Here is a 15,660-nt window from a genome sequence, read left to right as displayed (position 1 = left end):
TAGTCTACTGTTGTTCTAGAGCTATATTGTCACGAATGTGTGTGTTTAACGTACTGTTTTTAGCACTTCAAACTTGCAAAGCAGTGTATGTTGTTGATAATAACTGATGTAGCTAAAACCTTACAATCAACAAGATTGTAGTACGTACACAGGTTACAAGTATGCAGAGTCCTGGCATACTCTTGTGACATTCAACTTGTGCCAGAATAGATTCAATGTTTATCTCCATGATGATCAATCTATCACTCACAAAATTTGCTAATTAGCACTAAACCACATGTTCTAAATAAAGGTTATCTTAATTATTATTCATAGACAGGACAACTAACGTTTGCCAACACACGTCTAGTTACTAGAATCTGCTAGAGTTCTACAAACTCAATACAAAACACTTTCAATCAGCCTTAGTCGACTGTGACCGTATGGACAATGCCCAATGAAGGTAAGACCACTTACCTGAAAGCTGTAGAACCCAACAAGTGCGCTCATACTGTGACCGAAATTACGTCCCATAGGTCGATCACCTTTCCCGCCGCCCTGCAACAGAAAAACTGAAGAGACAAAACTGGCTATTCAGTGGCATAAACATCCAAAGCGAACCTTTCAACAGACATGACTAACGTCTCAATTCGTCTTGTAGAAACGCGATGAAAGCGACTGACCGAGATATGATCCCGGATGTCAGAGTATTTGTCTCTCACATTTCACGTTCTGCCGTAACAACAATACGATGAGCACTAACATCACCCCGTAGGTATAGTAGCCAGCGGTGATGACTATAACATTAGCCAAAAGAACGCCTCACATCTGCGTCTGAAGAGAGAAAATCACTCGAGATCAGGTGACCGAGATTATGTCCCGTGAGTCATCCGTCTTCTTCGTTGTCTGCGAGAGTAGAGGTAGACAAGACAAAACCAACAATTTGGCGAAAGGAAGTCATATAAGGAGCCTATCGACGGAGATGACTTGCATCTGAAACGGAGTTGTAGAAACGAGATGGCAAGCACTGACCGAGATATGATACTCTGTGACCGAGAATAGGTGCCATCAGCTTTCAAGTTCTACAGCAGCAACGTTACGACGGATACTGACATGACCCGCTCTACCTAGTTGCTATCCAGTAGGACTATGGCGCTAGCGTAGCAGCTAGGTCTGGCTGCAGCTATTTGGCAGAGAACGGTGACCGAGATTAGGAAATGACCGAGATTAGATCCGGGACTCTACACCTCATCAGTACTAATATTGGCACGTAGTCATTCGCAGTCAGAAGCTATTGACAAGATTTCTGGTACAAAATGAGGAAAGCCCACCAGTTTGTACTAGATGAGCAACCAGATGAGCAACCAGATGAGCAACCATGCATGCAAACGTATCAAGTTCTTTCATAGAAATCTATGACAGTAAGTGGCCAATCAAACATTTTAAATAATTAATGAGTTTTAGCTCCATTCTCACCTTACATCTACACGATCTTGAGATTTGTTTTTCCAACATTCACCTTCGTTACACAGCACTCTTCGGAATTGCTTTGTAACTCTTGTTGGGCTCTCGATTCAGGCTCTAGCTCGCTGTCAGCTGAGTGCATGCTCTTGCCAATTCTTTCGTGAATCAGCCGTCGAAACGCACTCAGTAACCACGTGATATTGATACAATAGTCAATGCGCGTTACCAAGTAAAACCTTGTTGCACTGCCGGTTCTTACGCCAACAGAACCGAAAGACGTCGACGTGACTAGGAATAAATTAAACTACGCTCGGCAATTATTTGCTACCTCTTAGTGAGTTGGAAATATCAGAAAATTAATTTTCTAGATAGGCATGGACCAGTAGTGGTTATATGCATTTATGTACGCAAATAGTGGATACATGGATATAGACCCGAAAGTGACCGCAGTCCGGGCACCAAGATCCTTAATAGAGGGTTTCTTAGAGCTTCCTTGCAGGATCTTGGGGTTTAGAGTACCTTACTATACTCATTACAACAAATCTAAATTTATAGACGACACGACAGAAGAAGATCCATGCAGTGGTCCACAGACGCTGCATGGCAAGCACTTTGCATGATATGATGCCATCAATTTGTATTGGGGCAACTACACTAGCTACAAGATAATCGAGAATATTGAGTAAATCAAAACTGAAGTCAAAACTCTTCAACCAACAAACTACTTGACTGCAAATTCAATCAATCCAGCCTATACAAGCCTCTTGCAATCACTCAATTATAAGAAATGGTACAGCGAGGTTCCTGTCCACGCCATCGTCCATCCCTGCAGTCTCGATATTTCTGACCCTGTAGAACATATCCCTTGTCACAATGGTAGGTCACACGATCATTCTCAACTTCTGCATGACCATATCTCGGACTACCAGGATACAAACAATCTACAAAAAATTAAATGTAATAGAACAAATTTGAAAATAAGAAAACAGGCAAACCTTTTACACAATGAGGCTGATACCCATCCCAGCTTCCATAAACGCATGTTCTAGTATTGCTTCCCACAAGTCTGTAACCATAAATACATCGATAGGTAGCTGTGTCGCCTGATACTTGAACTGAGCCATAAACAGGATTAACCAGTTCATCACAACCTATACATGAAACATAAGACAATCAATCAAACTATTATCAACACAAATTTTTTCCATCAAACTCACTTTCATCACAAGATGGCTCTGACCCTGACCACACACCATATGCACTGCAAGTTCGTTTCTTGTTTCCGTTGAGTTTGTATCCATAGTCACATGAGTAAGTAGCTTCGTTGTATGTGATACTCACTTGACCATATGCTGGATTTGCAAGCTGACGACACTCTATATTACAAAAATGTCATTAAGACATTGGAATTCAAAAATCACCATTGTAGTCCCACCTTTTACACAAGATGGCTCTGAACCTGACCACACACCATATGAACAAGTTCTCTTTTTATCTCCTTTCAGTTTGTATCCATACTGGCATGAGTAAGTAGCCACATTGTATCCAACTGTTACTTCGCCATATGCAGGACTGCTGAGCTCTGGACACACTGCATTGTGACATCAACAAATCAGTACAACCAACCACAGCATCAATCGAGTAAAAGTCAGTCGTTACATTTTTCACACTTTGGTTGTGACCCTGACCACACACCATATGAACATGATCTCTTCTTATTTCCCTTGAGTTTGTATCCATACCGACATGAGTAAGTAGCCACGTCGTATGCAACTGTCACTTCACCATATGCAGGATTGCTAAGCTTGGGACACACTGCATGCATTATGATATCACAAATCAGTACAAACCAATTCTCACATGTACAACCTATATAAAAGGCACTTACCACACTCTGGTTGTGAGCCTGACCACACACCATATTCACAAGTTCTCCTGTTACTACCCTTGAGTTGGTACCCTCTATCACATGAGTAGATGGCTACATTATATGCAACATTCACTTCACCGTGTGCAGGATCACGAAGCTCAGGGCACACTGCAGCATATGACATCAACAAACCAATATTATACAATCAGTTGTCACACCAATGTCGATCAGTCCTTACATTTTTCACAGCGAGGTTGAGACCCTGTCCACCTACCGTATGAACAAGTTCTCTTTTTATCTCCTTTCAGTTTGTATCCATACCGGCATGAGTAAGTAGCCACATTATATCCAACTGTTACTGTGCCGTATGCAGGACTGCTGAGCTCTGGACACACTGCATTGTGACATCAACAAATCAGTACAGACAACTACCACATCAATCGAGTAAAAGTCAGTCGTTACATTTTTCGCAGTTTGGTTGTGACCCTGACCACACACCATATGAACAGTTTCGATTTTCATTTCCCTTGAGGTAGTATCCATAGTCACATGAGTAATTGGCCACATCATATACAACTGTCACTTCACCATGTGCAGGATCGGTAAGCTTAGGACATTCTGTAATTGCAAAAAGAGACAAACAGTACAATTAATCAACTTACACAGCCACAATGCATACATTAGCCCTTACTTCTTCTACAGTACGGCTCTTCTCCTGTCCATTCACCATTCTTGCAAACCCTCCATACGTTTCCCTTGAGCTCGTATCCGGAGTTGCACAAGTAGAAAGCTGAATTGTATGAAGCTCTGACCTTACCATATCTAGGATTTGCAAGTGTACGACACACTGCAGGTGTAATAGCAAAATCAAATATTGATATCAACTATGACACCATCAGTTCTCACATTTGAAACAAGATGGCTCAGATCCTGACCACACACCATTGGAACACGTTCTCTGTTCATCTCCCTTCAGTTTGTATCCATATTGACATGAGTAAGTGGCCACATTATAAGCAACATCTACTTCACCATATGCAGGATTACTAAGCTTGGGACACACTATAGATTGCGACACAACAATAAGTAATGCAATTGACTACCACATGTGTAAGATGATTCTTACATTTTTCACAGCGTGGTTGTGATCCTGACCACACACCATATGAACAAGTTCTCTTTTTATCTCCTTTCAGTTTGTATCCATACTGACATGAGTAAGTAGCCACGTCGTATGCAACTGTCACTTCACCATATGCAGGATCGCTAAGCTTGGGACACACTGCATGCATTATGATATCACAAATCAGTACAAACCAATTCTCACATGTACAACTTATATAAAAGGTACTTACCACACTCTGGTTGTGAGCCTGACCACACACCATATGAGCAAGTTCTCCTTTTATTTCCCTTGAGTTGGTACCCTCTATCACATGAGTAGGTGGCTACATTATATGCAACATTCACTTCACCATGTGCAGGATCACGAAGCTCAGGGCACACTGCAGCATATGACATCAGCAAACCAATATTATACAATCAGCTTTCACACCAATGTCAATCTACAGGCAATCCTTACATTTTTCACAGCGAGGTTGAGATCCTGACCACCTACCATATGAACAAGTTCTCTTTCTATTTCCCTTGAGCTTGTATCCCGACCGACATGAGTAAGTAGCCACACCGCCATACTGACATGAACCAGTAGCTCCATTATATGCAACTGTCACTTCACCATTTGTGGGATTGGCAAGCTTGGGACACACTGCAATTATGACATCAAAAAATCATGTAACTACAAACAACGGTCACGTGTACAATTTGGTCCTTACATTTCTCACAACAGGGTTCAGAACCTGACCACACACCATATGAACATGTTCTCCTTTTATCTCCCTTGAGCTTGTATCCATTTCGACATGAGTAGGTGGCCACATTATATGCAACTGTCACTTCACCATATGTAGGATTGCTAAGGTTGGGACACTCTGCATCATCACAATCAACAAAATCAGCACAACCATCCATAGCAGCAATCCTCCAGAAGTCATATGCTTACCTTTCTTACAGTGTGGTTCTGACCCTGACCACACACCATAAGAACAAGTTCTCTGTTTGTTTCCTTCGAGTTTGTAGCCTCTGTCGCATGAGTAAGTAGCAGTAGTACCATATGCAGACACACTAACTCCACCATTTCGGGGATCTCCAAGAACAGGACAAACTGTATTTACAATAAAACACAATGAGTAAAACTGAGCTCTTTGAGAGTTGTCTCTACGTGCAACACTGACCTGGTAGACAAGTCGGCTCTGTGCCCTTCCACTCAGTGTAGACACAAGTTCTCTTTGCATCACCACGCAACTGATAACCCCGGTTGCAGGAGTAGGTGGCAACGTTGTACAACACAGACACCTCACCATTTGCAGGATCACTCAAGTAAGAACAACCTGAACACAGAAATACACTTCAACTTGACAATTTCATTGCAAGTATAGTATCACTCCTAAGACAGCCCTCGCAATGACTGTATGTCCAATACCTTTAGTCTAACTTTAAAGTACTACAGCATATATCATGCAGGAGTGCAAGCTCAAGTTGAATGCACTGAAGCAGCTATAATGGCCATTTAGATATGTATCATGTTCATCCCAACCAGCTAGGCACCTTAATTAAACACCAAAGTTAAGAATCACTCACCATTGTTGTAGGGACCTTGTGCAAAAACAGTAGAAAGGCACACAACTACAGCAAACGACAGAAGACTATTCATCTTGTTGACTATAGACAACTGCTGCAGAATGCGTAATTTAACCAACTGGAACAGACAATGACTAGCTAGGCAATCCGGTTCTTAAGTAGTGCGACGGTGATGGCATCAATTAATTAATTAATTAATTAAAGATATTCCCGGCGGGGATTGCCATGCATCAAAACATTCCATCTAACACGGTTAAAAGCCGCAGAGTCGGATAATCCCACGCCGCGAAATCCTTGTCTGTTCTGAACGATCAGGAAGTGGGACTCGACGTGGTTTGACCTTTCGTGCGTGGGTGGCGCGCCCGCCACTGCAGACCATCATGATCAGATGCACCATTGTTGTCTGACTCGAAGCAAGTTCGAACTTGATTGAATGGAGTTTGCTATCTTCTGCATGCATGATTGTATTAGGAACGATTGTAACTGCAAACCACGCCTACTCACGTGTGGCCAGCTGATACCCGGTAACTAGACTGCGCGAAAGTACAACGTTAGGGCGAGGTGGCTGTAAAAAACAGAAATTTGTCTTCCGTGTCGGACCCGTCATATTCAATTTATCGCCGGTAGTAAGGCAGACAGTGACGGGAGAATTTTGCGGTTGTGTATTGTGTGGGTACACAACCCATGCTGTGGTTACGACGCCGTCGCTACGGGTAATTGATAATATTGATCGAGTGTGTGCGTCCTCGACTCTCTTACACAATGCGTAAGTCTGTTAGCTCGAATTCCGGTGAAAAGAATGGATCATATAGAAATGTGAAAGGACAAGAATGTGCATGCAAAGAGTTAAGGTTTAGAAATCAAGATTCATTAAGTAGCAGAGATCCTACAAAAATTATTTACTAGATGTTTGTAGATAGTACGTGCAGCAGATGGCTCCTAAAGAGGAAGATGTGTATGTGTTTAAAATGAAGAAAGCTAGAGTACAATAAACTAACTTACCAAAACACACACACACACACACACACACACACACACACACACACACACACACACACACGCACGCACGCACACACACACACACACACACACACACGCACACGCACACACACACACACACACACACACACACACACACACACACAACTGTTGTAAGTTGACAGTTAGCATAGACATGTACGGCAGTGGCATAATTTGTAAAAGACAATGTTTTCACAGGCCCTAGAGGGGAAGTCCAACAAAAATGAACTTAACTTGTATGAGTACATCTTACGAAGACAAATCGATCGGTATAAGTTACTCCGCTTTCTTCGCTTTTGTATACGAGAACGAGCGATGTTTCTGTGATGTGCAACGCCCACGCACCTGCTTTCTTCTGGTGGGTTAAGCTCCGCCCACTGCGAACGAATCAATGCGTTCACAGATGACTGCTACGAATATATCGAGAATGCCGAATGTGAATGCGAAGATATATAAAGATCTGCCTTCTTGCCGTCAGTGGTTCCTCTCTAAAGTAAAATGGTGTCGGTAGAGCTGTTTTCCCGCCAGACTTTCAAGCAGAATTCCTCAATACCACGGCTTACCTAGAGAACGCGCTTGTGCTTGAGTATTTTTATCCTTGTTCTTTTAATATCCGAAGAGAAACGTTCAGCGCGCCGTCCGGAGTTTTGTGCTACAGAGGACATTCCTATTTGCACATTCGGTGCTCACTTTCTTTTGCCGCTGATTGGTAGAAGGTTACAATCCCGGATGTGAAAATCTGTGGTACTGTACACGCTAGACAACGAGCTGAACGTTTCTCTTCGGATATTAAAAGAACAAGGATAAACAAATACTCAAGCACAAGCGCGTTCTCTAGGTAGGCCGTGGTACTGGGGAATTCTGCTTGAAAGTCTGACGGAAAAACAGCTCTACCGACACCATTTTACTTTAGAGAGGAACCACTGACGGCAAGAAGGCAGATCTTCACGATATCTTTGCATTCACATTCGGCATTCTTTATATATTCGTAGCAGTCATCCGTAAACGCATTCATTCGTTTGTAGTGGGCGGAGCTTAATCCACCGGAAGTGCAGAGCAGGTGCGTGAGCGTTACACATCACAGACACATCGCTCGTCCTCGTATACAAAAGGGAAGATAGCGGAGTAACTTATACCGATCGATTTGTCTTCGTAAGATCTACTCATACAAGTTAAGTTCATTTTTGTTGGACTTCCCCTTTAACTAAATGAGTTTTGTAGTATTTTCAGAATTCAACAAAGCTTACAATTGGATTGTATTCTGTAATATAAAATTCTATTCTAACAGCAAACAAACACACAAACAGACAGACAAGACAGACAGACAGACAGACAGACAGACAGATGGCCCATCCATGGAGCTCAAACATCTTCCCTAAGTCAGCCAAGGAAGATGGTGCAGCTGCAAAAAGAAGAGAAGAACGAAAAGTGGATAAATACAGAAAGGTATGGCTTCCTGGTGGATCAATGGTCAAAGTCATTCCCCTAGTCCTGGAACACTTGGGAGATGGGGAAATGAGGGAAAGAAATTTTTGCAAACCTTTCAAAATATTCATTGGACAAAATTGAAAGGCCAAATGCACCAGAGCTTATTGACTATTGGAGGAAGAGATTCTCAGTACAACTACAGAAGTGTAACGCCAATGTCCTTCTGAAGAAGAGTTCCGCACTTTGCAGTGGTGGTGTCAACAAGGTCATGTCCTACTGCACCCAGTTTCTTAGTCACTGATTGTCTCTGGGTTGCTGCATGCTTGTAGTTTATAGCTCATTCTTAAATACAAATCAGTCCTTGCAAACAACAAAGTCATTAACTATTGGACTTGACTTTGAATGTCGAAATCAAATAATCGATTTAAATCTACAGACAGACACTCAGACTAACAAACAGACAGACAGACAAGACAGACAGACAGACAGACACAGAAGTGGGAAAGTTTGGACGCACAACAGCGTTGTGTCTGTGTGGTCTGACTGCTTGAGTGAATTAAAAATGCATCACAAGAGAGAACAAAGAGACAAGTATTCTACTTCAGACAATTGACCAGACATTACAGTGTTTGACACAAGTATACGGATTACCTTTGCATAATGATTATTACATTTGGAGGAAGTACAAATTTCCATACATCCGGTATTGTAGTAATGCCCACTAAAGTCCTCACTTAATTAATTCAACCATAGTTTCTTGCCCAAACGCATGCAACTGGCATTAACTAACCACAGCCACTAATGCACCCAACAAAACATCACACTTTCTTCACTTGCAACCGTCTGTACCGATTCAAAGCGGCTGCTATTTCTTGCACACGAGCCCTAGACAAATCCCCAACAGGACGACCCTGACATAATATATCAATGCCTTTGTCATCTAAATCATTTTGAAGCTTTGCCAAACACTCAGCGACCGACCGACTGCCATCCATATACTTCTCCTTCATCAATATCAAAGCCTCACCAATAGACTTTGTCTGACTTCTTTCAACCAGCTGCTCGACGTACGAAAGATCGATGTCTTCGGTACCAAACTGCACTTGGAATCCGAATTGTGTCTTGCCTTTGACTTTGTTCACCTTTTCTTTCCAGCCCTTTGACGGATCGAGGCTCGATGCAACGGGTATCCGTTTAGTTGTACAGTCAAACTTGAGATCAGGCATAACACTCTGACTATGTTGTGATGCAATCTCCTTCGCTTTCGCCGAAACATCGATCGGACGATACGCATCCATCATGATGACCGTGTCTGCAACATGGAAATAATCGCCCGATCCCCCCATCACTAATACAGTCGACACACCGTGGTCGCTAAACAGACTCTTGACTTTGGACACAAATGGAGTGATCGGCTCTTTCTCTGCTGCCACTAACATCTGCATCTTCACATCTCGAATCATAAAGTTCGTAGCACTCGTATCTTCATCGATCAACAAACACTTGCATCCGGTCTCAAACGCCTCTAATATATTAGCTGCTTGCGATGTACTACCACTAGCATCCGGAGAACTAAAGCTCGTCGTATCGAGTCCAAATGGAAGATTATCAATAAACGGCTGGATATTAACAACAGTAACGCTTCTACCGTCTTCGGCTCGTATGTTGATAGCCGTTGGGTCTGCAACCACATACTCTCGGCCGTCGCCCGGAATCTTGTTATATACACCAAGTTGTAGTGCCGTCAGAAGAGTAGTTTTACCATTGAACCCTCCACCCACAATGACAGTGACACCCTTTCGTATGCCCATCCCTGTCACCGTGCCCTTGTGTGGTAACGTGAAGCTCGTTTCGAGAGACTGAGGCGACATAAATGCGACGGCCTTGGCCACATCCATCGGTCGATCACTAATACCACTCTGACGTGGTAAAATGGATCCGTTTGCGATAAACGCAACGAGATTCTTCGTGCCGAGTTGCGATCGAAGGGATTCCTGATCTTCATAGCATTGAATGTGAGTCTGCACTTGAGCTTGGCTTTGATTACCAAAAGGTACCGACTTAGTGACAACCTGGGGAAGACTTTCAGTCAGTATGTGAGCACACCGGAATCCTTCAATGCTCCTGCCACGAGCAGGCAGCGATACCGTGAATCGTAACTCAATGTTGCCCACAGAGTTTATCAAGCATGACGTTCTTTCCAAAATGTGTTGAACGGGAGTCTCAATGCTGATTGCCCCGCCTTTCGATCCGTGCCAACCATCACCTGCTGCATCCTGGTCGTGCCCGCCTGCTCTTGCTGCTCTGGAGAACGTCCGGGTAATATAGTCTGCGCACGCTATCCGCTGAGACGTCGTTCCAGTAGCCCAGCTGGGATATTGAGCTAGGTCATGTGGCACTTGAACCCGGCAGTGAGAGGGTGGGGCGTATGGGTCGGTCTGCACGCGGTCGACTATAAACGTGTATCCGGGAAATTGCCACGTGCCAAGAATCGAGTTGTACGCTTTGTATCCGGCGCCGTCGAGACCCTTAAGAGTTTCGGTTAAACCCTCGATGTCTCTGCGATCGCTCGACGCGCCGCCCTTCCAACCACCTCGACTTTCGTTGTATCCTCCACCTCCACGGCCTCGCCCGTAGCCTCGGCCTCTGCGATGGCCGCCTCGCATACCACGATACGCCATATAAACAGTCAACGAATAGACAAACCGTTTGGTAATGCGACGACAAGTAGCCGGAAAGATGCCACGTGACATTGCAAGAAATGCCCGTATGTCGAACAGGTCTACTCAATGAGTTCTGAGACTATGGTCCTTGTTGAGAGACTCTTTGACAGGTTGGTATTGCATAATCGTCTATAGTAGAGCACAATTGCCTGTGCGCTCTTGATTCATGTAAGTACTTGTTTCATTTCTAGCTGAAACTTGGAGATGGTTGCTTTGTTATGTCCCTACGTTTTGTGGTATCCTACTGTAGTGCTTACTGGCAGAGTCATGGCTACGTTCATTCCATGGTCCCCCGTAGGGGGAACCATGGGATCAACTAATTACCACAACTCTGGAATGGCGTGTTCTTGGATTTTTCTCTAATAGTTAGAATGTTTTATTACGAATTCTGCCGTTAGTTCACGTTCAAGGAATGAAAAAGTTCTTGAGTGAATCATCTGGTCAGACGCGTATGCCTAATACTAGTGGTGACGCAAATTTTTGTTGCACACCGTTGGCCAGAGAAATTATAAGGGTGTGTGTGTGTGTGTGTGTGTGTGTGTGTGTGTGTGTGTGTGTGTGTGTGTGTGTGTGTGTGTGTGTGTGTGTGTGGTGTGTGTGTGTGTGGTGTGTGTGTGTGTGGTGTGTGTGTGTGTGGTGTGCGTGCGTGCGTGCGTGTGCTCCTATCTAGGTGCTAGTGCAATTCCTACTGCCCATAAGGCGGGTGAGGACTAGTTGAAATTAATATGCTCCATCAATTTTCTGAGTCTGACTATACCACCGTTAGAGGGGTTTACCTAATAGATTGTGTTAATTAAGGTTGTTGTTATTATTGTCAGTTAATTGATTAGCGGTAGTGATTGCTTGGTTTGAATTCTTGTTGTTTGTGTGTCTATATTTATTTCTGCTAGAATAGTATGTTAGGACTTGGTCTTACTAACATTGTTTGTATACAGATTTCCTTTGCTTTCTCAGCAGCATTTCTTAGTATTCAACCTGGACGGTCAGCCCCAACTTCAGCAAGGACCAACGTATGTGGTATATGCCATTATCATCTGTATGGCTATTTATGCATACCATATACGTCGTGCATAGATGTGGCCTAGTTGCCTTGTCAATTGCATCTTCGATGATGACATCAAAAGATTCACATGGATCCTCACATCTGTCTGCATTGCTACAGGCTGCACAGGAATCGAAAATGACACTTCGGGGAGAAATGTTTTCTGCAGACAACATGGCTCGTTTGTCTACCGAGTTCTACCACATGCCAGCGGATGTGACGACTAGCGTGCTGTCTTATCCAGAAGAACTCGTAAAGTGTCTGTTACAAGAATCACCGATTTTAGTTCCGTATCCTTGTGAAGTATTATGCAGACGAAGCAAGTAGTTTCATATCTCTGCTCGATTGACCATGACCGTAGTCTGCTAGTTATGATAAAGACAAGAACAATGAACCGTGTGTTTCACATGGTCACAGTGCACACTGGGCTGTCATTACAGGTACAGCACAATTGCTACAATTTATTGATATGGATGACATCATGATTTGTTATTTAATTAATAGGTTTTATGGTACCCTTTGCATCGGGATATGTCCATCTACTGGCACCGTTTACACACTTATGTGACGGCCGTCCACAAGTTCGGTATGTGAGACAAGGTGAAGGTCGATTGAAGTGTCTGTTGACTAAATCAGAATGGATATCTCATATGGTATCCGACCTGTTGCAAATTTATGTATTCGCTCGTCATGGCCAGTCTCGTCATCTGGCCTTGTGGGTATTAGATACATTGGTAAAGAGTAACAGCAACCTTGACGAACTGGATCCGCGTAAGAGCCCCGATGATTTTATTGTACCTGAGGGAGGACTGTCTGTAGGTTTAAAATCGAAGACCGTTGTTATGAAATCTGTAGGGTGTTGGATATAGTTGTGGTCTTATTATGTAGTACAGTACACCGGAGTCTGTGTCAACAGTCATCATTTGCAGTGAAGCAAATTTTTCTAATTTTGTAAATTTGTACTTTGAACGTGAAATAGAGATCAGATGCATTCTAATCCACGACATTGGCTTGATACAGAATATAGGTGACATGTCTGGAATGAGATACTTGGTAATAATCCTATCTGGGTTTTGGGTGGTAGCCTGGGGTGTACCATGCAGGGTTGTTGTTTCCACAGTGATAAGGCAAGTCGTGGCTCCAGGCTAAACATTGTGGCCTCGGACAAAAGGAAATGGTAATTAATTAGTATATATAATAGTTATCAGTTTGACAACATGGTTTGTTGTTTGTTGAAACCATCAGTAGTCTCGCGTAGCCAGACTCTCCCAGAAGTATGGCGCAGCTATAGGGTCTGGCTACACGAGACTACGTTTGAGTTTTGGTAATATAAAATTGTGGGTTGGGCAAAGACTAATGTTTGATATCAAGTGCGAGTCCATAAGGCTTATGAAAATTTGTCCTGTTCGTGTAGTTTGTGACGCTGTCATAGACTATGGGTATGTTGGAGGGGTGTAGAGATCTGAATCGCAATATAATTTTAATAGTTTATTACAAGTGTTTGTCTTTCGTCGCTGCTCCTTGGGTTGGGTAATGTAGATCATGGCATGTAAACAAGGGTAACCAACCTACAGACCTGACTATAAGAGTCCTTGCAACGCGCCTGTAATCACAGTTGCAATGAACATGTGCGCATGGATCTGATGCTTATTCCTTGACCTGTCACAGTGTAATCATTGCCTTTTAAGTTTTTATTTATCACTCTAGACGTTAATTGTCAGTTCAGCTTATCAATTTTTTACCCTTTTCGACCGTTTACAGCCGCAGAAGTTTAGTTAAACAATTAAAATTACACTCTAGCAACAGCAGCACATGATAAACAAACTGCAGTGCATTGCAACAGCTATACAACGTTATAGTTAGTTCCATACAGTGTACGACAAATGGGTTGCCCGGGAGCTCGGGACAACCAAAAATATGTCCGGGCAACTGAAATGGCAAACTATGGTTGTCCAGGGACAACTAGCTGACAGCTACCCTACATACCAGCTTGACTTTTCCTTCCTAATCAAGCATGCCCTCATTGACATTTGTTATATCACTAGTGTTAATTAGCAGCACACTGTAGAGAAGTAATTTAATAAAGTAAAGGGACCTTGGTTAGTAAACTTAATTAATTATAGATAAGTATGGCTTTGCAGACCTACTGAGAGCATCTAGGTGTCATGACAATCAGATATCTGTGTTTCCTTTAATTCCTAATTAATTACTGCCAGATTGGCGTGACCTGTAGTGTCAAGGTGATGCTACTACTTGCCATTTTTTATGCTTATACATGCTTGCTTGTAACATAGAAGTACCCAAAACTGAAAATTGCACACAAGCATCCTATCTTTATCCGGGTTACTCTATTCTTTAATTAAGGCAATGACTGCAAATCCTAAAATCATGGGCTGGATTTCAGCTGTTGTGGCAGAGTCCTGTTTATCTTTACCCTTTTGATGGCCCTGCAAATCATTTGCCCCTCTGTGTTCAAGGAGATGGAAACTGCCAGTTTTTAGTCTGCTTCTCATAGGTTGTCTGTCTGTCTGTCTGTCTGTCTGTTGTCTGTCTGTCAATACATATATTTCATATATACAAGACTAATATGTTTATTACAGTCTACAAGACGCTGAAAATCAGCAAGTATATATATATATACAGTATCCATACAGTATATTATACAGTATGCATACAATATATATATTGAAGTCACCGGCGACCGCCTGCGCGGTGTCATTATGGCTCTCGCTAGCAACTGCGGGTAACTTTCTAGTTCTAAGACAAATGGGACCCAAGAGGTCCCTAATTATGACTAAGAGTCAAACAGCTGACAATAAGCTAACAGAGTTACGAATGGCACCAACTGAGTCACCACTACACTCACTACACTGGACTCTGCTCATCTTCCGAATGCTACATAATACATGTGATGAAACGTAAAAGATTTATGTGCAGTGTTTGTCTGTGTTTGTTTGTTGTATTTTATCTGTCTGTAAATACATCTATTTCATAAATCAACTATAGCACCATAGCAATAGTGGTCATGAATTTTGTTTATGGGCTACCAGAGTAATGACCAGGCAAATAAAATTTCAAGTATGGTTGCCCGGGGACAACTTAGAGATGAGACAATTTGTTGTACACTGCCATACACCATTTATTGCTTAGCCTTTAGGAGAGTGTTTTGTCAATGCTATGCACTGTAGAGAAGTATATTATAAGGTTACATTTCTGCAATGTTTTCTGATAGTTAAAGTTTCTAACAGCGCTTCAAAAAGCGTGCTTTACACGCGACAGACACTTGTTGTCTTGGAAGGCTGGAAAGGTCAAAATTAAATCCACGTGCCACACTACCTGGAATAAACGAGAAAGCTTGTCCGAGACCAGCGAATTAATTAAGAAGCGGAGAAATTCAGTCCTACATGAATACAAAATGGAAGGACGAGACTAAA

The 15,660-nt window shown here is 42.7% G+C and overlaps 3 protein-coding genes and 1 long non-coding RNA gene across 6 annotated transcripts; 1 reads left to right on the top strand and 3 right to left on the bottom strand.

Annotated features, from left to right (window-relative positions):
• Positions 1 to 49: 49 nt before the first annotated feature.
• Positions 50 to 1,340, bottom strand: LOC134193073 (uncharacterized). Its single transcript, XR_009972004.1, has 3 exons — positions 806 to 1,340; positions 601 to 711; positions 50 to 537 (listed from the first exon to the last, which is right to left on the bottom strand). It is a non-coding gene; the product is annotated as an uncharacterized LOC134193073 (long non-coding RNA).
• A 714-nt stretch (positions 1,341 to 2,054) lies between these two features.
• Positions 2,055 to 6,127, bottom strand: LOC134193328 (CUB and sushi domain-containing protein 3-like). Its single transcript, XM_062662156.1, has 17 exons — positions 6,014 to 6,127; positions 5,608 to 5,763; positions 5,376 to 5,537; positions 5,149 to 5,304; positions 4,896 to 5,081; positions 4,669 to 4,818; positions 4,440 to 4,595; positions 4,220 to 4,375; positions 4,005 to 4,160; positions 3,776 to 3,931; positions 3,552 to 3,707; positions 3,332 to 3,481; positions 3,103 to 3,258; positions 2,879 to 3,034; positions 2,661 to 2,819; positions 2,439 to 2,594; positions 2,055 to 2,384 (listed from the first exon to the last, which is right to left on the bottom strand). The coding sequence occupies exons 1-17, from the start codon at positions 6,084 to 6,086 to the stop codon at positions 2,218 to 2,220; spliced, it is 2,607 nt and encodes an 868-aa protein (XP_062518140.1). The 5' UTR covers positions 6,087 to 6,127; the 3' UTR covers positions 2,055 to 2,217.
• A 2,981-nt stretch (positions 6,128 to 9,108) lies between these two features.
• LOC134193193 (uncharacterized) lies at positions 9,109 to 11,205 on the bottom strand. The gene has a single exon (XM_062661998.1). The coding sequence runs from the start codon at positions 11,140 to 11,142 to the stop codon at positions 9,280 to 9,282; it is 1,863 nt and encodes a 620-aa protein (XP_062517982.1). The 5' UTR covers positions 11,143 to 11,205; the 3' UTR covers positions 9,109 to 9,279.
• LOC134193194 (actin maturation protease-like) lies at positions 11,202 to 13,296 on the top strand. Of its 3 annotated transcripts, XM_062662000.1 has the most exons (6): positions 11,236 to 11,294; positions 11,376 to 11,420; positions 12,120 to 12,194; positions 12,259 to 12,516; positions 12,596 to 12,666; positions 12,731 to 13,296. In XM_062662000.1, the coding sequence occupies exons 4-6, from the start codon at positions 12,293 to 12,295 to the stop codon at positions 13,093 to 13,095; spliced, it is 660 nt and encodes a 219-aa protein (XP_062517984.1). In that variant the 5' UTR covers positions 11,236 to 11,294; positions 11,376 to 11,420; positions 12,120 to 12,194; positions 12,259 to 12,292; the 3' UTR covers positions 13,096 to 13,296. The 3 variants fall into 3 exon arrangements, with proteins under 3 accessions (XP_062517983.1, XP_062517985.1, XP_062517984.1); XM_062661999.1 differs by lacking the exon at positions 11,376 to 11,420 and having other exon boundaries at positions 11,202 to 11,294; XM_062662001.1 differs by lacking the exon at positions 11,376 to 11,420 and having other exon boundaries at positions 11,226 to 11,352.
• Positions 13,297 to 15,660: the final 2,364 nt, after the last annotated feature.

Source organism: Corticium candelabrum, chromosome 17 (genome assembly GCF_963422355.1).
Source record: "Corticium candelabrum chromosome 17, ooCorCand1.1, whole genome shotgun sequence".
In the NCBI taxonomy this organism is placed as follows: domain Eukaryota; kingdom Metazoa; phylum Porifera; class Homoscleromorpha; order Homosclerophorida; family Plakinidae; genus Corticium; species Corticium candelabrum.
Note: the sequence above shows the minus strand (reverse complement) of the source record. Positions and strands in the feature narration are given on the sequence as shown.